Here is a 24,947-nt window from a genome sequence, read left to right as displayed (position 1 = left end):
AGCAAAACATGAAGACAAACTTGCTAAAAATGTATACTGCCATTGAGAGGAGACAAAGTTCTCTCAAGTACATATTTACAGTGAAAAGTAAAACTCAAAATTCCAAAGCAAGATAATAGAAAACATCACAAAACTTTTCACTTGAAAAAATCCTCTTGCCACTGACGTATTTTCTAAAAGGGTGGCTTGTTTACTGAGATCTACAGAAACCCACATTTCCAAAATTATTTTAAACTATTTTGATTTAAATTAGGTGAGATACTCTTCTTCATCCTCTCCTTTACACCACATAGAGAGGCAGAACTTCATGGAGAACGTACAAGTTCTGTATCTGGTCACAGGAAAGATTTCCTGGGAGAGGTAGTGAAGACAAGTCTAGATAAGTCCGGGCCAGGGGTTGGCAACATTTTTGGGCAGAGTGCCAAAAATACCTGCAACCACTACTTAGATGTTGATATGCCAGGGGTGGATGGTAGGGGAACTGATCCTTGTTGTAGCAGCGCAGTTCAGGCCCCTTCACTGCCATCCACCTGAAGGTGCTCTGAGGACCTCAGTATAGCTGCTTTCTGCTTCCTCGCTACCTACCACAGTCAGGCTGGGCAGGCCCCTGCCACAGATCCTGGGCTGCTCAAAGCAGGCAGCACCTCCTCAAAGATGCTGCACTGGGGTCTGTGGAGCACTAGCCTGGCTTGCTGCTGGCAGTGAGTGCATGTGCACCTCTGGGTGGATGGCAGGGGAACCGAGTGACCTGATCCTTGTTGTGGCAGCCTCTTCCCCACCGTCCGCCCTGAGGTGCACCTGCCAACCAAAATTCCTTTGAGTGTCACGCTCTTGCATGTGTACTGGGGGTTGCTGACCCCTGGTCCAGGCCCTTCTCTTCATTATACCTACAAAGGTTTCTGGTATAGAAGGTAATGAAGTATGCAGCACTGCACAGATTTCAGGTAGCACAGTAGCCTACAGAGCAATCCAGAAGGGCTGAAGTAATTCGAAGTGATTTCCAAGTCTGCCTATGTTATTTTGGGGTCCTCTCCAGCCCCAGATAGAGCTCAGGATTAGAGAGGCACAAAGATAGCTTAAAGTTACCATATGCCTATCCCTCCTTTCCTGGGCCATTACTTATGTGCTGAGCATCTTAGGCACAGGCAAAGACGGGGTGGGCAAAATGCGGCTCGTGGGCCACATCCAACCCACCAGGCCATTCTATCTGGCCAGTATGGTCCCTAAAAATTGAGAAAATTAAGATTTATTTGCTCCTGCTTGCCTGTCAAATATGACAGGGGCCAGGGGCAGTAGGACCCAGGGGAAGCTGGCAGGACTCAGCAGCCAGGCCTGCCTGGCCCCGTGCCATCCCCCCCCACAAGCCTCTGCCTAGCAGAGTCTTCTGGCCTGAGACCCTTGGGCTGTTCCTGCCTCCCAGCACTGAAGGGAAATTCAAGTAAGAGTGGTGGGGGAGGGAATACGGGAGGGCTGTGGGGATCGCCCTGGTTCTTGGGGCTGGGCTGGGCTGGCTCCTGCTGAGTCCTGCGGTCTGTCCATGCAACTAGGAGCCATGTGGTGCAGGAACAGCTGGCAGGCAGGCCGGGAAGTGGTGAAAGCGACCACAAGCAGGGGAGGGGATGGGGGAGTGGCAATAAGCAGGTGTGCAGAGCGCAATGACAACTGGGCGGGAACACTGGGCCTACACTGGTGTCCCAGGGCCAGCACCGGTAGGACCCAGAGTGGGGTGGCAGGAATGCGGGCTCGGGCTGGCAGGGATCTATGGAGCTGGGCTGGCTCCCCTCTCTCCCTGCTGGCACAGCATGGCCTGGCTCCATAGATCCCTGCCGGCCCAGGCCCTGTGGTCCTGCTGCCCCACTCTGGACTCTGCTGGCGCTGGCCCCAGGACACTGGCGCAGGCCCCACACTCACACCCAGCTGTGGCTGTGCTCCGTGCACCCGCTCACTCCCCCGTCCCTGCTGCTGCTTTTACCACTTCCACTGGCCACTCCTGCACCACGTGGCTCCCGGCTGCATGGGAGCACGGGGCCCATGCCAGTACCCCAGGGCTAGGAGTGGGAGGGTATGCGTGTGTGTGCACGCATCCATTCAATGAGGGAGGGACAGAGTGTGCATGTGTGTGTTTGTAGGGCGAGTCCCACATGCACACCCCAGCATACACATGCACCCACACCCCTCCTCGCACTGCCATATGCTCAGACCCCCACACCCACATCCCCTCACATACCCCAGCCATCCTCCCCTGACACAGCCCTCCACAAATGCCATATCCACCCACACTAGATATATCCACACACACACCTATATGCTCCCTCACCCCACACCCACACCTACCCACCCCCCAAGCCCCCCCCACACCCACACCCTTCCCCACACCCACATCCCCCCACAAACCTATACCCACTCCCACATGTCCCCCACCCCCCAATACATAAGAGTAAGACTTCATTTTAAGCTATTTAGCAATTACCTCTATATACACTACACAAACGCATGTAAATCAGGACAAAAATATTTTTAAAAATCAAATTAATGAATGCTGTAAATCTTCAATTTTTAGAATATAATTTGGTATTTTTCTGGTTCCGAGACAGCAAAACCCCTTGCTGAAAAGAGTACTTCCAGGGGCAAGGGGAGGAACTTCCGGCGGCAAAGCTCAGGGGTAAGTGGGCAGACTTCTGGTCACAAGATGGCGACCAGGGGGTGGGGCACCTGTCAGGGGGCAGGGCTACCCATGTGGCCCTTGACAGCTTGCCAAAATTCGATAAGCGGCCCTCCTCCTGAAATAATTGTCCATCCCTGGCCTAATAGCACAGAAACTCTGCTAAAATACCTGAGATTTTGAAAGATACTTAATGCCACCTATCTCAAGTTCTTTTGAAAAAAAATCAACAACTCTATTATTCATGTTTAGAAGTCACAATTAAAAGCATACAAGTACAAACTGCAAATAGCTCTGGATTCATTTTCAAACTGTAGTTTGATCAGAGAAGCTCCCATATTAAATTACTGAAGAGGAGCCACATTATTTATTCGGCACATTAAGCGTTTAAGGGGTAGTATACAGATTACTGTTTCACAACACAGTATTCTGATACAAATTAATTTCTAGTGAAATGCACAAGAAATTTTTGCCTGAGTTAAAATCAGAGCCTGAGAACCTTCCTCTCAGTGTGTAAATACCCATATCTTTTATTCAGTAAATGCTGTACAATTTCTGGATAGGCAGGAACAGAATGAAAAAGAGGCAATGCCCTGAAATGAGCAAGGTAGCCAAATATAAGAAATATACCAAAACATTTCAAGTTTGATTTAAAAATTTCATATAATGATCCTCCTATATGAATTATATCCACACCCATCTTCATACTAGGTGGCTAAAACTTTTGAGTGCTGCTCTGGCAACAGCAACTAATTTTGTAAAACAGTAGTAGTGGCAGCAACCAGCAGCAGCAGTAATAGTGGTAGTTTATTTATTGTATTATTTTATAAAAAGCAGTAAAACTGACACTAAAATTATATATAATAATGAAATGTACAGATTTTTCTATGAGCATGTAATAACACTGCATATTACTTGAGTTCTTACAAAACTGAAACAGGACATAGTATATGATGACACACCAAAAAAAGAGATAAAACGAAGCAATGTACAATAAAGAAAGTAAAATTAAAGAACAAGGGAATTCCATTTTTTGCCTCTTATTCTTTGTGCAAGTAACACAAATATTCCTAAGGAATATAGGATAGGTTGCAAGTTGTTAGAGAGAAGTGAAATTATTTTTTCTTCTTTAGCTCAGTCTGTACAATTTTCCACAAAAAGTGATTTAACCCATCTATCTCATTTTTCCTGCCAGAACATATCTTGTCTGAATATGGGGTCCAATACCACTGCCCATAATGACTGCAGTTCTAAGTGAATCCCAGTTTAGTAATAGCCTCTCATTGTAGTTTTGCACTGCATATAGATAGGTTTCTAGGGCTGTACTCAGTAATCACATTTATCCCAGGATTAACAGTTTATCCCGGGACAAAGTGCAACAAAACAATTGTTTATTAGGGCTGTGCAAAGCTTCATTCCCTGACTCAATTCAGCCCAATTCGGTGGCCAAATCTCTGAATCAAATCAGAGGACCTTTTAACCTCTCCGAATCGAATTAGAACCCTCCAAATTGATTCAGAGAGATTCGGACATAGAGACAGCTTTAAATGTTTTTTCTATATACCTCTGGGTAGCAGGGGCTCATGAGTGCTGTGATGCTGAGGTACGCGAAGTGTCCTACAGGAGCACGAGGGGCTCCCCAGCGCGCTCGCCAGTAGACCTGGAAGTGGACCAGAAGCACTTCCAGTCCAGTTCCAGGTCTGCTGAGGAGTGCACAGGGGGGCCCCCCATGCCCCCAGCTCAGCGACTGTGCCTCCTGGGTCTGGGGGGGCACCTGGGGAACCCCTGCAGCTGATTGCTGAGCTGGGGAGGTGCGGGGGACCCCCGTGATCTCCCCAGCAGACCTTTGAAGCAGACTGGAAGTACTTCCGGTCCACTTCTGGGTTCCCTGCCGAGCACGTAAAGGGCCCTCCCGCACTCTTGTGGGATGCTCCATATGCCCCAGGATTGCAGTGATCATGAGCTGCACCTGGTACCTCAAGGCATGTAGAAAAATCTTTTAAAGCTGTGTCAACGTCCGAATCGCTGATTCTCTGAATCAGCATCGACTCTTCAGATTTGGATTCATCTGAATTGAATCAGGGACAGTGATCCAAATCAACAAATTGAATCACTGTCCCTGATTTGGGCTGAATCTGAATCGAATAGGACTCGCTTTGCACACCTCTAATGTTCACGTCCATTGTCCTCAGACAAATCTTAAGTTTCCCAGATAAGAGAGAGTAACTATTTTCCCCAGGATATTATATGGGTGATGTACGTATATACCAATACCCAAATATTTTTGTTCCAGGACAAACAAAGGCACACAACTTACCCTGTGACAAATGTTCCTAGGGTAGGACAAATGAATGCTTAAATCATCTCAAAAAAATCTCACTGCCTGCATGCTGGAATCTTTAATTCTTAAAATGTATGTCTTGTTTAAAACAGAGATAACAGTGACTATCAGCATATTTCCCAGGCCATTTGTCTGGAAGAGAATATAAATGTTACTTAACCAACTAAAAAGGTTTATTTGGAAAAGGCGAGGCTTCTAAAATACACTTCTTAGGGTATCTGATAGGGGTACAAGCTGTATTTTTCAGTCCACTAATTTAGAGTTCTTGACTGAGCTAAAGCGCTCATATTAACTAGCCCTATTTCAGAAACCATGAGCTCACCCGTGGTAGAATTTAGTAGAGCTAAAAGCAGCCTTAAAAAGTAATTAGAGGTTTTTTTCTATTTTAGATCAAACCATAGGGTCAGCACCCCACAGTTCCGCTCCATAAAATAAAATGAACTTTGACATAGAGACTTACAGACCTTTAGTGCTGCCCTTCTGTTCATCTTTTTGTAACAGTATAAAATTTCACCTGTAAAACTAATTGTAAGCAGATCCAATTTTATAAGACTTCAGTGAGCTTTTGTTTCAAAAAACGGAAAACTATCTGGCACTGGCATTCATTCAATCCTTTACGGAATACTGACTTAGAATAAAACTTTGTCAACAATTATGCTTTATAGAAGTATAAAAAACATACCTCTGAGGGTGCCTGAGTTGAACTTATGTAATAAATAAGAAACAACCGCATCTTGTCTTCTGGAGTTCCCGCTACAGAGAGGAAAAATGGGTTTGTATCTTAAATAAGTGTATAGACTATACAACTTTGTAGTTCACTATATTATGTTACATATCCTATACACTGAACATTTAGATCAGTGGTGCTCAAATCAGCGGTGTCTACAATCCCCAAAGTGATAAATAACCAAAAATCCACTTAATTAAAAAGAAAAAAAACCACCTTGCTAGTTACAGTAATTGGTCTGGTCCATACCAGTACTTCTAGGAGTAAAAGATAAGCATCAATAAACCATAGTAGCATTACGGCTTATTCTAATTAGCAGTATGCACACAGATAAGTAGATTTGCATCCTACATCAAACAGAATGCTATGGTAAAGAAACAGTATGAGAGTAAAAGAACTACAGCGCTATAGAAATACCTTTACTTTAAGATAATCAATTTGGCTACACTGACCTAAATTTGACTGAAATGTAATAGTTACCCTCATAAGCTGAAAAGATTTATGTCAGCCTTTCGTGAGAAAAAAATTCCTTACATCTCCCAGACAAGGTTCTCTGGATAAATGTTACCTCTCCCACACACCTATATATAGCTTTTCACATCCTGCTGACCCAACTGTTACACCATCCGGATTCCTCCTACTATTCCATAAAACCTATCCCACTGGTTACTCTGTTCATGTCCTCTCTTGTCTATGAACAAAAATATAAGTACTCTATAACTAAAAGGAAGTCTTTGTAGACATAGGAATGTATGAGATAAATATATTTTAAGAGATATACTTGGAGATGGAACTGAAATCAAAGAGGAGTGATTAAAAAATAAGGATGGCAATAGAATACTATGAAAAGTGTGAAATACTCAATATAAAGAAGTATGTTACGAGGTGGTAAAGGTCTTTCCTGATGTTAAAGTAGATGTTTTAAAGCTGAGAAGCACGGGAGAGAGATTTGAGTTACAATGCCAATGATGGATTATTTATTCTAAAAGTAAGTTCCACAAAGAATGGAAACTGTATCTGAAATAAAGCAATTACTTATTTGAGACATCTGATATAGAACCATAGAAAATCAGGGTTGGAAGGGACCTCAGGAGGTTATCTAATCCAACTCCTTGCTCAAAGCAGGACCATCTAACAACTATATAATCCCAGCCAAGGCTTTGTTTAGCTGGGTCTTAAAACCTCCAAGGATGGAGATTCTACCATCTCTCTGGGTAATTTGTTCCAGTTCTTTACTATCCTCAAGGTGAACAAATTCTTTCTAATATCTAACCCAAACTTTCCTTAGTAGAACTTGTGACCATTGCTCCTTGTTTTGTCATCTGCCAGCACTGAGAATAGTCTAGCTCTGTCCTCTTTGGAACCACCCTGCTGGTAGTTGAAGGCCGCTATTAAATCTAGGGGTGCACCAAAAGAGATCTTGCGGGCCGACACCAACAGCCAATTTTTAAGGAGGCATATTGGCTGATACTGATTCCATTTCCGATACAGCTGTGAGTAGCTGGTAAGTCTGTTGTGGTGGAAAGGGAGGTGGGAGGAGTGTGGGGGGGCAGATCAATGCCACCCGTGGTAAGGGAGCGAATGGGGCTGGGGCAGTCGCTGCCCAGCCAGGATGGGGTGGGGTGCGGGATGGAGCTGTGGCTCCTGCTGCACGCACCCTGGGAGGGCACGGAGTGGGGGTAGAGTCCTGGATCTGTGCAGGACAAGGTGGTCTATAGCTGCGGGCTGCATCAGGCTCTTCCCAGCAGGGAGGTTGGGCCATGCTGCACTTTGGGTGGGCAGCAGCAGCACCGGGAGGTGGGCTATTGGGGGGTATGGCAAAATTTGGGGTGGCTGCAGCCGCCCCCATCGTAGCCCCTCCCTCCCCTCCCCCTGCCCCAAGCACAGCGTGGCCCAGTCCCCTCGCTGGGAAGAGCCTGGAGTGGCCCTCTGCCCCAGTTTGCAGCTGTAGCCCATCCTCACCCCCCCGCACAGATCCAGGGGGCACATCCCCCCCCGCCCGTGTCTTCCTCAGGTGTGTGCAGTGGTGGGAGCTGCTCCCCCTCCCTGTACCCACCAGATGCTTCATCCTATGCCCTGCCCAGCCCCAGGCAGCGCCTACCCCAGCCCCACTCCCTCCCTCATCATGTGGGAGGCATTGATTTGCCCCTCCATGCCCCTTCCCTCCCCCATCCACCACAAAAGACTTACTAGTTGCATGCAACTCTCCATGCTGCTGGGCTGTACTCCTTGCTGCCTGCATACTGCAATGGGGCTGCGCGCATGCACGGACATTTATCGGCCAAATGATCAGCCACATCAGGCCAATATAGTCAATTTTCTTTATATTGGTGATGATCTGGTATTGGACCCATATATCAGTGCACCTCTAATTAAATCCCCTCTCAGTCATCTCTCCTCCAGATTAAATAAACCAGTTTCCTCAGCCTTTCCTCAGAAGTCATGTGTCCCAGCCCCCAAACCATTTTCACTGCCCTCTGACAGACTCTCTCCAATTGGTCTACATCCTTTCTGTAGTGCAAAACTGGACACAGTACTCCAGTTGTGGTCTCACCAGTGCCAAATATAATGGAATAATCACTTCTCTTGATCTGCTGGCATAACTCCTACCAATAGAGCCCAATATGCCTTCTTTGCAACAAGGTCACTCTGTTGACTCATATTCAGTTTATTGTCCAACATAACCCCCAGGTCCTTTTCTGTAGAGCTGCTGCTTAGCCAATCAGTCCCCAGCCTGTACCAGTACATAGGATTGTTCCGGCCTTAGTGCAGAGCTCTGTACTTGTCCTTAGTGAACCACATGAGATTTCTTTTGGTCCGTTCCTCAATTTGTCTCTCTCAACCCTAGCCCTACTCTCCAGCATATCTACTACTCCCCCACAGCTTGGTGTCATCTGCAAAGTTGCTGAGGGTGAACTCATTCCATCTTCTAGGTTGTTGATAAAGACACTGAACCATACCAGCCCCAGGACTGACTCAGGGGCACTGCACTTGACATTGGCCATGAACTAGACAGTGAGCCATTGATTACTCATTGTTTTTAGAGCTTAACACATATATAACAAGAAGATAGCTTCTACCCCCAGAAATTATAATCTAAATGTAGTACCAGAAAAAATAGATGAATACAGATGGACAGACATGGAAGCATAAGGACAAAATGCAGATCTTAGCTGCTTTATCTCAGAAAAGGTGACTATAAAAAATATCCAATCCACTGACAAAATTACACTTACCTATTTGGATAGCAAACTTAATTGTCTCTGCAAGCAACATTTCAACAATAACAATGGTGTATTACAATCAATTTGAACACAACTTGGGCTCTATTCAGTCTCAAGGCCATTCTTATCAATCAGAAAGGGACCATATACTATTCTCTTAATTGATGAAAAACATTCCTCTAAAATGACAGGAACTATCACTACACATTAATGTGGAAATCTAACTGCTATCAAACTGATGCTGTACCATAGTATTATATTTAGTAATTATAGTATGATGCAAGACTGTGGACACTATACAGTTCTGATTGGTTTCTAAATGGGGGGGGGGGGGAAACAATTAGCCCAATGCTTATACAATTTAATTAAGAACTGAAAAAACATTAACTTTTAAAAGTCATCTCCAAATTTCTATTTCAATATTGCACAAAACCCACCAAGCTTGTTTAGTATTATCCAACTTTTCTGAACTAAGGATATAATAAGTATGTAACATTATATGTATTTACTTTTATTATAGAATATAGCAACCATGACCTTTGAGTGGGTTGATTGAACCTAATAGCTGCTCTTGCTCATGGGTGAATTAATGTTGAGCTAGACAGCAGTTACAAATTCATTCCTTGGTAAGTGTTGTCATGATTATTTATGATTATCTTTATCTTAATAGGGGAAATACAAAAAAGGGCATTATAAAATTAGCTTTAAAAAGTCAGCGTAATTACAGTGATCTAGAGCGTCAGAAACTAGTAATAAATGTTAGCCTTAGAAAAATGAAAATAATTTTCAAGTTGAACCTGTATTAACTGTCAAACTGGTTTCAACATACATATATTAAGAGTGTTTAAGCATAACTGACCTCATTTGGTTCCTAACTATTCAAACTATAAATTATTGACTTCAATACTTTGCCATTCATTACATTCATTCTCTCAAATCAGTTGGAGTCTGACAGATTAAGTGCATCTGTTTCTTTATGAAGAATAATTTACTGTGTCCAGAAAAAAATAATTCCAGCACCTCCTGTGAAAGTACCACACAGTAGTATAAAAAGGTTCTTTGTATTTTGTCTTGCCAAAATGTAAGAAAAATTGAAAGAACTTTGTGATTATATCACTACCTTTAAGTGGATGTTAGAATACCTATTATGGCTTTGCTTGCATTACAGATGTAATTTCCTGTAAATTCATTATGTGGTAAACTAGAACTTCTGGTGCAATATCATAAAACACTCAATTCCTTATATAACTTTGACTCTGTTGAGAAAAAAGAAATGGTGAACATTCAGAGACAACTTAATTTGGTGGCCCCAGAAGAAAACTGTTATTCTGCAAAACAGGCAGGCAGTGGGAGTACTGATGAACCACTGCAATAAAGAAAGGACAGCAGCTCCTCTAATTTAGTAATGACCCTAATCAGACAGGGAGTTTTTTTACAGACTAGGATCACAGTTACTGCCATCAGTCACTAAAGTTGCTAGAAGAATAATTACAACATATATACATTATTTATTGGGGCTAGGCTTGTACTCAATAGGAACCTGCTCAGTTTTACACAGGCTAAGAAGTCCTAATTTAGAATCATAAAAAGTAGGGCTGGAAGGGACCTCTGGAGGTCACCTAATCCAATACCCTGCTTGAGGGTCATGCTCATCCAAATCCTTGTCTAACCTTTTACTAAAACTACACAGGTAAACCTGTTGTACCCTAATCTGCCATAGCTAAAGCAGGGGGACAATGATGGCCAGGAAGACGACCACACCCTTTCCTGCACAGGAAGGCAAATCCCCATGCAGTCTGTACTAATCTGACCATGGGGAAAAACTTCTCCCTGACCCCATATGTGGGAATCAGTCTGACACTGAGTGGAGGGGCAAGACCCTCTAAGGTAGGCAATTATTTCGGCCCATGGGCCACATAGGCAGTTCTGGGGAGCTGCAGAGGGCTGGTCACAACTCCCTGTCCTCACAGCAGTCTGAAGCCCATGCATCCTGTGGCTCCTCCCCGCTACCACCAACAACGTAGAGCCACAGACCTGACCTCAGCCCGTCTTCCTAGACAGCCCAGGTGTCAGTGGTGGCTTCTTCTGGCTGCCACTGGTCCCAGCCCCATGGTACTGGTGGGGAACAGCATGCATAGCTCTGACCAGCCCGCCCGACATCAGCCCTGTACTTGGCTTGGTGGAGCAGACCAGCTGAAACCCACATGGACAGCCCCAACCCCGGACCACCCCGCACCTGGTGTGGACCACCTGCCCAAGCTGAGCAGCAGCATCAGCTAGACAAAAGCTGTTGTTGGGCCCAGGGGAAAAGCACTGCCTTCCCCCCCCCTCCATGCCACTGCAGGGCCCTTTTTGCTGCAGCCATCTAGAGCCTGCACCTGGGCTGCCCCCTGTTGCTGTCATCGCTGCCTACATTGCAGTGGTGGCAGTGCAGAGGGCAGTTCAGGTACAGGCTCCTGATGGTTGTAGCAAGAAGGGCCCAGCAGTGGTGAAGGGGAGGGGCCACTTTTCCCCATACTGAGCAGCAGCTTCTGCCCAGCTGCTGCCGCTGCTCAGCATGGGCAGGCGAGCGTGGAGCAGGAATGGGATGGGTTGGGTCGGGGCTGTACGTGGAGGTTCTGGCTGGTCCAGAGCTGGTCCATTCTGCAGGGCTGAATCTGGAGTGGGTGTGGGGCTGGGGGGGGGGGGGGGCGTGGAGGGACATGCCTTGGGGCTGCACACGTGGGTCCCTGCCAGTATAGGGCTGGGGCCAACAGCAGCAGCCAGAAGGAACTGCCACCACCTGGGCTGCCTAGAAAGGCAGTCCAGCTGTGTGTCCAAGGGGAAGCAGGATACACCATGGGCCACACAGCACCTGGGGCCAGGTAGAACCAAGGGATCCAACTTGGCCCAGACAAAGTCCCTTTCGGGGTCAGATCTGGCCCGCGGGCCATATTTTGCCCACCCTTGCTCTAGAGGCTCAGAACTCTCCAGATTTTAGACCCAGCAGGAATATGGGTACACGTCTTATCAAATCACAACATTTGGCTTCTGTCAACACTCAGTGCTTCTTTAGTACCCTGTAGTACTGGCATCCAGCCAGTTGTCACCTATTTTGTATTTGTGTTTCTAATTATTCTTCCCAAGTGTAGCACCTTACATTTGCTCACACTGAACTTCATTCTATGAGCTCCAGCCCAGTCTTCCAAACTGTTAAGATCCTTCTGAATTGTGTCCCCATCCTTCAGTATATTCACAATCTCTTCCAGTTTAGTACTGTCTGCAAATTTGCTTGACAAGCTCTCTATTCCAGCATCCAAAAAATTAATAAGCATGTTGAACAGAACTGGGCCCAGGACAGAAGCCTGCTGGACTCCACATGAAACCTCCTGCCATTCCAACATGGCTCCATATATAATTACTCTTTGTTTGTAGCCATTGAGACAGTTATCTATACACCTTATGATAGTTTTGTCTAGCCCACATTTCTCTGACTTGTTTATGAGATAGTCATGTGGAATTTGTCAAAAGCCTTAATGAAATCCAGATACACTACATTTACTGCATTTCCTTCATCCACCCAAGTAGTTACTCTGTCAAAGAAGGAGATAAAATTTGTTTGGCAAAATTTGTTCATAGTAAATCCATGCTGGGTGCTCCTGATCATCCCTTCCTTCTCCAAGTGCTTGCAAATGGGCTTCCTTATGATATGCTCCAGTAATTTCACACATATTGAGGTGAGGCTAACTAGTCTTTTTGACTTTTTTTTTTTTTAAAAGGAGCATTACCACTGGCCCTTTTCTTGTCCTCTGGTATCTTGCCCATCTCTTTTGACTTCATGGATATCATTGCCAAGGGCTCCAAGATCTCCTTTGCCAGTTCCTTCAGTACTCTGGGATGAAGTTCATAAGGCCCAGCTGACTTGAAATCATTCAGATCCATCAAACGCTCTCTGTTACTTTTGTTTTCTCAACCTTCAGCTTGTCTCCTTCCTTATCCATTTTGCAACACATGCCAGCTTTAGAAGCCATATACTTGACATTCACTGCTTTTTAACAAGCTAGTTATTTCAGCATTTTGTAGCATTAAATACCACAGACTATCAAGGAAAATATTAACTGTGAACAAAACTCTATGGTTATAAAGGCTATCGTTAACCAAACCTTTATTAGGTCAAGTGAATTTTCAGACCTGTTTAAAGGAAATAGGTTGATAAATACCTACCTCTACGGAGGGCTGTGAACTATACTCATGTTCAACCATGAATAAGTTGTTATTATTCCTAGACTCTGCTTAGCATGATCATCTACTGTGCATTTGCTCTTTTAATTTATTGCTTGGTTGCTTGTCTCATATTTATCTAGTAGCTATACATACTTTACACAAAATGAGAATCCTAGTACTTCCAGCAAAATATTATTGTTTTCACCATGTAGCAGCTTATTATTAGAATAAACTATACTGGAGGCACAAAAAAGTTAAAGCAAATACTTTACAACTGCCCCTTCAGAAACTCTTTTACTGAGCCAGAAAAGGATTTTATAGGAGCTGCAAAATTCCAGTCATTATTTTGGATTTATTTAGTTTAAAAAGTGATTTCCCCTGGCTGTTATTAAAACCTAATATAAGCTCTTTTCCTAGCAAGTCTAGTGTACTTTACAGATGCACTCTCTGCTAACTGCAAAATTAAAGACTTTATGACCCTACTTTAATGTCACACAAACAAACAGAAAGCAAGTTTATACCAAGTTCAGATTTACTGTACTCACCATCTGGGTCAGATATCATGTCCAAAAGAGATTTATCCAGAGTGGACTTGCTCATTATTTTTTCCTCGTATTCAAAATACACATCTAGCTTACGTGCCTGGTTCAAGAATAAATGTTAAAATAAAATGTTAATATTGTGATAACATGCTTCTATTTTAATAGATATATAGTGAGTTAATGTACTTTTAATAAATTCATATAATTTTGTTATTTACTGAAGAGAAAATACAACCGTGATTAAGCATGACACATCCAAAAATTTTCATTATGATAAGCTTCTCTTCATAATAGTAGTAAACTGATTATATGATATGACTGGAATAACAAACTTGGTGGGATAGCTCACATGACTACAGCAGTCATGGATGGGTATAAACTGTTCAGGAAGGACAGGCAGGACAGAAGAGGAGGAGGAGCTGCTCTTTATGTAAAAAAGCTGTATGACTGCTCAGAGCTCCAGTATGAAACTGGAGATAGGTCTGTTGCAAGTCTCTGGGTTAGGATATGAGGGGAGAGCAACAAGGGTGATGCTGTGGTAGGTGTCTGCTAGACCACCAGGCCAGAAGAATGAGGTAAGTGAAGTTGCAAAAAAGGACCTGGGGCTTACACTGGACAATAAGCTGAGTATGAGCCAACAGGGTGCCCTTGTTGAGAAGGCTAACGGCATACTGGACTGAATTGGTAGGAGTGTTGCCAGCAGATTGAAGGAAGTGATTATTATTCCCCTCTATTTAGCACTGGTGAGGCCACATCTGGAGTACTGTGTCGTTTTGGACCCCACAACAGAAAAGATGTAGACCAATTGGAAAGAGTGCAGTAGGGGGCAACAAAAATGGTGAGGGGCCTGGGTCACATGACTTCTGAGGAGAGGCTGAGGGAACTGGGCTTATTTAATCTAGAAAAAAGAAGACTGAGGAGGGATGTAATAGCAGCCTTGAGCCTGCTGGAGCTGAACTGTTCTCAGTGGCAGCAGATGACAGAACAAGGAGCAATGGTCTCAAGTTGCACCAAGGGAAGTTTAGGTTAGATATTAGGAAGAACTTGTTCACTGAGGGTAATAGAGCAGTGGAACAGGCTACCCAGAGAGGCCGAGGAATCTTCATCCTTGGAGATTTTTAAGACCTGGCTAGACAAAGCTTTGGCTGGGATGATATAGTTGTGGGTGGTCCTGCTTTGAGCAGGGGGTAGGACTAGATGACCTCCCTTCCAGCCCTACTTTTCTTTGATTTTATTAAATGTTATGTTTGTCCAAGCCCTTAGTCAAAATGCTAATTTTTCCCAGTCAAAATTGTGAAGGTCTTGGGAACTGGTTCATTTATACATAACTGGTAAATATTTAACAACAAGTTTAACTTCACTTGATTCTATAACTGTGTCACGGCGGGGTCTGCCAGGAGGGCCGTGATCTCCTTATGGCCCCCTCACTGTGCCAAGTCAGCCCAAGGGCACCCTCAAATTCTCGCCCGCCACGTCTTTGATGTTGAGGTAAAGTTGGGAGGCTGCCTTACGGCTCCCTGGGCACGGTTAGCTGGGACCTCTGTCCCCGTGTGTTCCCGGAACCCACCCGGGGTCTCCCGCTATCATGGGTGCTCCCCATGCACCCTAGCCTTATGGGCTATGCGTGGCTCCTACCAACCCCTAATACCACGCCCCAAGCCTTGCTGATGGGATAGACGCTGGTATGTCTCTCTATATATATACTGCCCGTCTCTCGGGCCTCCTCTACGTACTCTCACCCGCTCTCTGGGGCCTCCCCTGCTGTACTGCCCTCTCTTGGGCTCTCTGAGCCCACTCGGGGCCTCCCTGTAATGTTGCCCTGTTCTGGGGCCTTCTCTATAGTGTCACCCCCTGTCTGGGGCCTTTACAATAGTGCCCCCTCCTGGGGCTTTTCCTACAACGTTGCCCGAACTCGGGCTTCTAAAATACAGCCCCCCCATCTGGGGCTCTCTGTGCCCACTCTGGGGACTTCTCGGTAACGCCCCCTGACTCTCGGGCCCACCGCTCTGCTACCCCCTTCTCCCAGGGCTCACTGTGCCACTACCCCCTCTCGCCGGGGCAACCGCAGCACTCTACCCTGCTCCGGGGTTTGTCGCAGCACTAGCCCTTCTTCAGAGGCTCACCGCGCCTGCACTGGGCTTCCTAATAATATTGCCCGCTCTCTAGGGCTTGCTGTGCCCCTACTGGGCTTCCTCATAACACTGCCCCCTCTCTGGGTCTCGTCGTGCCCGCGCTGGGGCTTCTCAAAGCCTCCCCTCTCTGGGGCTGGGGTCTACGCCCCGCAAGCTGTGCCCTCACTGGTGCCGGGGTTCCCATACCACTGGGGTTCCCCCTGAGAATACTGCGCCCTCACTGGCGCTAGGGCCCCACCCCCTGTGGGTCCCTATGAGGCCTCCTCCAACCCCTATAGCCTCACCCAAACCACCGGTGTAATATCAAAGCCGAACATAAACTCGAGCCTCCTGGCTATAACTCAAACATAAAGCCTCCTGGCAGAACCATGGTGCTCAAACCTCTCCGAGCTGCCATCCTTCACCCAGCTAGAGCGGTTCCTGTGATTCTCGCCTCCTAGCTCCAGGAACTCCTGCCTCCCTGGCTGCTGGCAGGGAACTGCCAGCCTGGCCTTAGCCCTGGGCTTTATAAGGGCCAGGCCCTGCCCCCTACAGGCAGCTGGCTCTCCTTAGTTGCCCCAGCAACCCGCAGCTGGGCTCGCTCTCTCTCTCCCTGGCAGTTTCCACTCCCTAGGAGCAGGGCACTGAGGTGCCCTGCGACAAACTGTTTAAGTGTTATCAAAATATTTATCTTGTTATTTCAGCAGATACATGTCCATTGACAGGTACCTGCTTCCTTGGCTGGCATGATTTAGCTGGGGAGGGTCCTGCTTTGAGCAGGGGGTTTGACTAGATGTCCTCCTGAGGTCTCTTCCAACCCTGATTTTCTATGATTCTATATTTGCACTGAGTGCTCATATTGGAAGTGGCAATGTTAAGTCAAACATAGAAATACATATATAAACACAAAGTAAAATACATTGTGTATTTTATTATTTTGATTCAATATATTAAAGTGCAGGACATAAAACATCCTGAAAAACAAATGACAAACGATTACTAAAGTGGAAAAAATATAGATATACACATTTTAATATATGAACTGTGTTCTGGAATTGGATAAAGCTTAGTTCTACATCATTATATGTAGTGCTACATCATGATGGCACAATGGCATCAAGAAAGATCAGGTTAAATCTACAAAATGCTTCAAAGAAGTTTGCCAACAAAACAATTAGTCAAATGACCTATGCAGATACACATAATAAGTTCCTAAATACAGGAAGACATGATCCCAGGGAAAGGGCTGGCAGTCTTGCATTAAATTTATGAAGGTTGGCCTTAAGATTGCTACTTTTGCTGAAAGCATGACAAGAATTCATTAACAGTTAAGACAGAATACTTCAGAATTAAGTTATTAAACTTAAGTTGGAAAAGTGGCTTCTATTGGTACGGAGACATATTTAAATAACCACTATGGGCCAAATTTTGAAGATTTTCTCTTTAAAACTGTGCATTCATCATATGTACTGAATGAGGCAAGGATCCTAGGGAAAAATGGTATCTGCTCATGTACAGTAATTAAAGACTGTATGATAATGCATATGCACAGAGGGGCCAAGGTAAGCCTTTACTTCTGAACTTTCAAATGCTTGACTTTTCCACATAAATAATGGTCTTAAAATACAATTGTATGGAATTTCTTAGTTTGTGAAAAAGACACCCCCCCCCAAGTTCTACTAATAAGCAACTGAAATCTCCATCATGCATCAATCATCACTGGGGTTTGAACCTAGAAGTTTTAGCCTACTACCAGGCTGCTACCACTTCAGTGCTATGTGCAACTTCAATAGCTGGCAACAGAAGGGTGCTATCCAAAGAGGAGGGATTGATTACTAAATCTAGGCACTAGGTTAGCATCCAGCAATTGGTCTGGGAAGAGTCCAGCAATATGCTGGATCCAGGGGCTAATTGGCAGTCTCTCTTTACCATGGAAATCTGGGTAGGTCCTGTCCCCATTTGAATACACCGTAGAAGGGAGGGCAGGTGGTTACTACAGCTCTGATTCTGGCCCTGAACCAGGTTCAGAGTTGAAGCTACAGCTGCTGCCTGCTCCATAGTGGCAGCCACATGGTGGCTTTGTCCCCAGCCCAGCTATACAGTAGTGGTAGTGGTGGCTACAGCTCTGGATTGACTTCAGGATTGGGGCCTGGCCCAGAGGGGCTGCTGCTACTGCAACAACTGAATGTGTGGCCAGGCTGGGGCCAGAGTGACCACATGCTCTGTGTTGGAACCAGAGCCAGAGGGTAAGCTGCAGAGAGAGGGAGAGGGGAGGATGGGGCAGAGGCAGCAGGGGGAAGTAGCAGAAGAGCAGGTGCCAGGGTGACAGGCACTGTTAGGGGGCAATCAGTAGGGGGAAGGGGACTGCCCCCTGCTGCTGTTTACCCTGCTGCAGCAGTGGAGGGATGAGGAAATTTAAGACAACCTCCAATAATTAGACTCTATATATGAAAAATTATAATACATTTATAATTTTTACATGTGCTGAATCTAATTATTGGGGGGTGGGTGCCTTAAATTCAAAGTTGTCTTGGATTTGGGTAATGGTATATCAGGTTTTTTTTTAAATGAGGTGCTACTAAATTCTGAAAAGTTTTGGAGTGGTGGCTTCAGTCTGAAAAGGTTGAGAACCACTCTGCAAAAGGGTGAACTGTATTCTGACACTTTCCCCTGCAGCTACGGGAGTAACTCTGTTATGAGCCAGGAACACTGTGAACAGTGGCTTCCCTACCTTACCTGCTTTGCTGCTCATCAGCTCCCTGACAACTGACTGATCTAATGCATTAGGCTCTGTATTTTCCTTTGCCTGCTTCCTTGTTGGGCTGGACGAACCTGAGGGAGAGCTGGGGAGATATTCAACTGGCTTTGCTCAAGTTAAGGGAAGAAAAATGTCTCCTTTTCCTTTCAGTCACCCACAGGAGTCCAAGAAAGGAAGAACCCAAGTTGAAAGAATTATTTGAAACCACAGAAGTTTTTCTATTCTATTGGGCCCATTTCCTTATGTTTAGCTATATTTATAGATTGCTATGGGGATCTAAATTTCACATAAGCTTAAAAGGGGAAACTAACAAATAGAAACAGTGCCACTGATTTGAAAGCTTTGTCTTAATAAGGTATATTGAATTTGGTGGCAAGAATACTATGTTAGCTGGCCGTCAAGACATACATTTATTCAGATAGGACTCATATTACTGTAAAATGTAAAAAAAACCCAACCCCTGCCTCCCCCCCAACAAATCCCATTATGGGATAATTCACTAGAGTACTTGGTTAATACTCAACTTTCTTTTTATAAAATAGTATTCATATAGTTTCAATTATCCAACACGCGTTTTTAATGGTAAGACTATAGTTACATTTGTCAACTCATTTTGAACACAAAGAACATAAATTCTTCTTTTAATTTAGGAAAAAATTAACGCATTTGGCAAGATGATAAGTAAAAGCAGACTGATTACAGAAAAGCAAACACACTGGTCAATGACCTTTTAAAAGTACTTGTGTTACACTTTGAGTTGAACATCAACACTACATGTATATTCCATTCCAAAAACCTCTGCCAAGGACTATTTTTATGTCAATTTAGTTCTAATAGAAGATTGAAAGTGCTAGAGACTGAAGTCCTTTATTTTAGCACAAAACAGAGAATGCTTAAATGGTAGCACTGTAGACTTTCCTATACTCTCTTTGAATGCATCTCTAGCATGAATCTAGAGGGGAGGAGGGAGAGTCAGATATTTATAGGTGGGAAGGTAGTTTCATTCCTAGTCAATACATGGCCTGTCAAGACTGCCAACAAGGGTGTAAATTAGTGTGGTATTTTTGTGATTCTGATACTTATCTATTGGGAACTGGATGGAAAAAAACAAATTAAATTTCATGTAGGCTCCTCAGTAGCATAGATACTAAAAACAATTTCTGATACATTTTCCAGGTATACCTTCTGAGGGTAAATCTGATATCTTTTATTAGACCAACTCAAATAGTCGGAAAATTTCTTTTTAGCAAGCTTTCAGGTATACGGGGGGGGGGGAGAACCCCTCGTCAGGCTGACGAAACATTTGTAGTTGGTGTGTGCTGTAGTGGTGTGTGAAGCGTCGGTCGCTGATTTGATTCGGAGAAGATTTAGCCAATTCGGTGGCTGAATCACTGAATCCAAATCAAATCAGGAGACCCATAAAAAGCTCTGAATTGATTCAACGCATCCAAATCGATTCGGAAAACTTTCGGAAAAAGATTTGGTGAATTGGAAAAGGCTGTTTTGTGGGGAAACAGAAACTGAGAAGAGGGAGGGGGGGAGGAGGAAGGGGAAGACTGATTTGAATAGGAGATGCTCTGTTTACCAGGCACCCCTTGGAGTAACTAGGAACAGTGGCCACAAACTGACAGAGAGTATATTTAGGTTGGACACCTGGAAGAACTTCTTTACGGTAAGGGTTGCCATAATCTGGAAAGAGACGTGGTGCTCTGCCCTACCTTGGGGGTCTTTAAGAGAAGGCTAGACATGCACCTGGCTGGGGTCATCTAACCCCAGTGCTGTTTCCTGCCCAGGGCAGGGGGTCGGACTTGATGATCTACTGAGGTCCCTTCCGACGCAAACATCTATGAATCTGATATTGACACCGGTAGCTGGCCAGTGACTAATTTTTCCCTGAGCTCCCTTCCAATCACAGTGCTCTGGGAGAGGGATGTAACAACAGCATATAAGGCACTGTGTGTAGCCTTTCTTGTCCCTTTCGTGAGCTGTCTGTCTGGAAGCAACAGCGTGTGAAAGGTATTGGTTTCAGGCTGGCTTCCTAGTCAGGCTCTTCACTCTTTTCCTAGTCTCCTTGGAAAGGATTGGATACATCTTTCTTTCCAATATATTACAGCATGTGGACCTCTGGTGACAGCCGCTTGCACCATGTCCCATAGCGGAAGAAGGGGATCCACTGTTCTGTTCCAGCACTCGTAGTACCAGCCAATCTCCTTCACCACAGACACTGCCAATGTTGGCCAAGGGCCTGACTTCAATGGTGGGGTCCAGAGACACCAGACCCCACCATCCGGCAAGTAGCGTGGAGGCCTTGGTGGTTACCTATCTTGCTGAGGATGTGGTGCCGTTGCCTATTGGGCAACCCGCAGCCAGATGTGGCAGGATCTGGCCAAGGTTGCCTGGGAACACCTCTCCTGTCCACTGACCGGTGTCCCAAGTGAAAGGGTGTTCAGCATTGATAGGGATATTGTGATACCCCACCACACCTCCTTGGATCCTGGTTTGGTGGAGGAGCTGGTGTTCTTTAAGGTGAACCTCCTGCTGCTGGGGTTCCCCAAGCTTCACCTGCAGATGGACTGAGTGACACCAGTCCTCATTCCACACCTATTAGCTTTTTTTATTTGCTTTGACAAACATTTAATGCCCAGTGATCAATTTATTCCATCCAGGAAGTGCATGCACACCAACTGCAGATGCTTCCTCAGCTTGACAAAGGGTTTTTAAACCCCAAAGCTTGTCAAGATATATTTCTCCAACTATTCAGTTGGTCTAATAAAAGATATCACATATACTCAAAGAACCTTGCCTGCCTGTTCCTTAGACCAACACAGCTACAACCAGAAACCCAGTTAACACATACAAGTGACACGAGTTTTGCTTTCAACAGTTTGAGGGACACTTTCACAGAAACCCCTACACCTATCTCTTTGAAACCTGGCAGGCTTCATGCCCTTAGAAGGGGCTACTATACCTGCTGTTTTCATCCAAATCTGCAAAAAAAAAAGACAAAATTATAAGTATTTTAGTGATTCCCCATTATAGACTATGGCCGAATCACATCAAATCAGCACCAAATCTTCCAAATCCGCTTCAGCTGAATCAATTCAGGACAGCGATCCGAATCACCAAATTGAATCATTGTCCCCCGAATCGGCCGAATCCGAATCAAATACTGGCCGCTTTGCGCAGGCCTAGTGTGCTCTTTCTGGCTATGTCCTTAGACCAACACAGCTACAACCTATACCTCTCTATCAACCTTCTGAGACATTCTTCTAAGAACTGATTGTTCTCAGGAGTACTGACAGGAAGCAAAGTCATGCTTAACGAAAAACAAGCACTATCCACTCAATCTTGTGCACTATTTGCACATGTGCAGACAACCCATAAGTAATTCTGTGATCACAAGGACAACTGTCAACAACAAACAGAATTGAATATGCAGATTGTGATGCAGATGGTAATTAAGATGAGGCCAGAAACACCTGACCAGCTTTGCTAGTTCTTTAGAAATTGCAGGCTTTAATCTGCTGTTCTATTTAATCATTTAAATTTATATGGTGGCTTTGATAATATAATTTTTATTTTGTTTTCCTCCTTTTATCTCTTCAGGAAATGCTTAGACTGTGCATCCATGTCACTGTCTTGGAAACAGTGTTACTCAAACCTCTCCACCCAGAGTAAGGCTCCACTTGTAAAAGGAGTTTTAAAATGACTAATTCAGGCACGAAAAGGTGATTGTACCAATGCATAGCACAAAAATTATACTTTTAAAGTTTACTATCCTTGTATATAACACTGTCAATAATTTCAGTGAAAACTTGACAACCTGTATTTAAAAAACTATTTTCAGTTTTAAATTGCAGAAATGGAGATATTATTATTCTTCAAACAGCATATTTTCAAATAATATATATATTTATATGCATATCAGATATTATTCAAACAGCAAACTGAGGAATATGGTCTTGCTTTTATTACTTATTTTTGGTTGTGTTCAAATTAATCTTTCTTGTTTACCATTAGTTATTCTTACAAGTTCAGACATATTCAGCAAGAAAAAATGAATAAGCACTGACATGAAGTATTCAAAAAGCTGAAAAAAAATCTAGGAAATAAATACATTGGTAATTTTTTTGTAAATTCCACATGAAAGTTCTTTATATGTTTTTCATAGGTCTATTTTGTTTTGCTAAACTAGGATTACACAAATAATTTATTCCCAGTGATCCTTCTTGAGGATTTCTTCTAAGTGAGGGAGAAGAGAGAGAAGACTGTACATAGTACAGTCTAATTATCAGAGAAAAATATGTCTCTGATATGATGTCTCTGATGCTGCAAGGTTGACTTTGAAAATCGGACATCAGTTAAATACCATCTGATTCCCAGATATATATTATTTAGGTTTCTGGCTTTCAACTTTTTTTCATTTGCGGAACCCTAAAACATTTCGAAAGAGGTGAGAACCTCTTTGGAAGTTTTGAATGGAGGTGCAGACCTCTCTGAATTGTAAGTATTCACAATTTTGATTGATCATAGTCATCTTTCACAGACCCCTTAGACATAGTCTGCGGGCCCCCAGGGATCTATGGACCACAGGTTGAAAACCACTGATCTAGGTAGGTCTTGGCTTTTTTTTCCCCATTTCTGGGTTAGTATAGATTGGGTTAGTTTATTCGCTCTGAAATGCCCAAACAACCTTCCAAATACTTAAGGTTGGCTATGCTTTTCTAAAGCCTATTAATTTTGCTTAGTAAACCATCTTTATATTTGTTGATGAAATGTAGGTGGGCTTAATACTGGCCAACTGCCTAGTTTTAATATTATTTTTAAATTATTTTCAAAATGTTTGAAAGTATTCAAAATATGGTATCTTAGAAGACTGAATTCTAAGAACAATCAGGACTGTACATTTTGTTTATATGAGAGAGCATTTAACATCCATGGCTGCATACTGTATTATCAAGATACTCCTGGATAACATGATTGAACATTTCAAAACAAACATTATATAGTTCAAGTGCACTGTCTAAGATTTACACCTTTTCCTATTTATCAGACTTTGAAGGCATGTTTTTTTCTGAGCCAATTGTTTTTAAAAGCTAATTTTATATTGCCATCTTTACTTGATCAGATGCTATTAACGTAGCCAGCTTTTTCTCTTTTTAAAAAATTGTTTCTTCCAATTATCCATTTTCCAGATGTATGATTTTCCTCTAGTTAAGAGGCCATTTCCTAATATAGGGTGTTTTTTTCTGTTCACACGAGACTTTATCAGAAGATTCTCTAAAGAAACAAATGGATCTTACTGGGAGTGGCCAAGGACCACCTACTGAACCCTGAGCTATGTTTAGGGTGATTTGTATCAAAAATATAATTTTGTTTTACGTCATTCAATTGGGAATTGGGATGTGAGTGTGTCAGATTTCCTGATAATTGAATATGTTCTGTGGCATGGTCAGATGAGAATATAGGGGCAAAATTAGCATACAGGAGAGAGAAAAATATTGTAATATTAAATCTTTTTGAACAGAGATAATGGTATTAAACTGCCAAGTAGTACAATTTCAGTATAAAATCCAGCATGTTTTTCTTTCATAGAAAACAAACTTAATATAGTAACTATATTGTTATCTATTTAGATTTTCAGGTCATCTATTTAGATTTTCATTAAAGGATCCATATATTAAAAACACTAACAGTATGGGGCCTATTAAACAGAAGTTCTATTAATTCAATATTAGTGATCTTGGTACAGCACTAGAACAGCAGTTCTAAACCTCACTAGACTCAAGGCACCCTTTGGAAAATATCAGCTCTTAGTTTGCTTGTTTTATTTTTAACTATAGAAAAAAATAGAAAAATTCTTCTGCTACAAAGAACACAAATATCAAAACAGGTCAGAATGCTTTTGACATTATGCATTCCCATTTGAAATCTTTAGATTATCTTGTGAATTATGTGTAGGTGTTTGTGCACTTAAAAGTGCTAATATTGCACGGCATCTTGGCCGAGACTGACTGCACCAAAATATTGAATTATTATACCAGTAGTACACTTACGTAACTATATTGTAAGCAAAAACAAACTATAGGTTATATATAATTATAACAAGCTGAGACTTTATGTAAATAAGAATTTTTAAAGTATAGCATTATTTTCAGGTTTCTAAGACCAAGAACTAGGGCACAACTTGCACATACAAGAAGAAATTCATCTGCAAATCCTCATATTCTTTCAACTATATATTTGGCCCCAAAGAAATTAGTGAATTCAATCTAAAATACGTATTTATGAAGGTTATTTTTTTCTTAACAAATAAAAAAAAAAACATTAAGGAGGCATCCCGTCCATTTAAACCGGAGATTATAGCGGTTAGGCAGCG

General features: G+C 43.4%; 1 protein-coding gene across 3 annotated transcripts in view; it reads right to left on the bottom strand.

The window, feature by feature from the left end:
* The window catches only part of SCFD1 (sec1 family domain containing 1), a 122,133-nt gene that overhangs the window by 42,314 nt on the left and 54,872 nt on the right, over positions 1-24,947 (bottom strand). For all 3 annotated transcript variants that reach the window (XM_019488789.2, XM_059723016.1, XM_019488790.2), the window contains exons 15-16: positions 13,703-13,799; positions 5,686-5,756 (exon numbers count right to left, since the gene is read on the bottom strand). In XM_019488789.2, the coding sequence (XP_019344334.1) occupies positions 5,686-5,756; positions 13,703-13,799 (168 nt within the window). The remainder of the gene's footprint in view (positions 1-5,685; positions 5,757-13,702; positions 13,800-24,947) is intronic.

The sequence above is a fragment of the Alligator mississippiensis genome, chromosome 2, assembly GCF_030867095.1.
Source record: "Alligator mississippiensis isolate rAllMis1 chromosome 2, rAllMis1, whole genome shotgun sequence".
Lineage (NCBI taxonomy): Eukaryota > Metazoa > Chordata > Crocodylia > Alligatoridae > Alligator > Alligator mississippiensis.
Note: the sequence above shows the minus strand (reverse complement) of the source record. Positions and strands in the feature narration are given on the sequence as shown.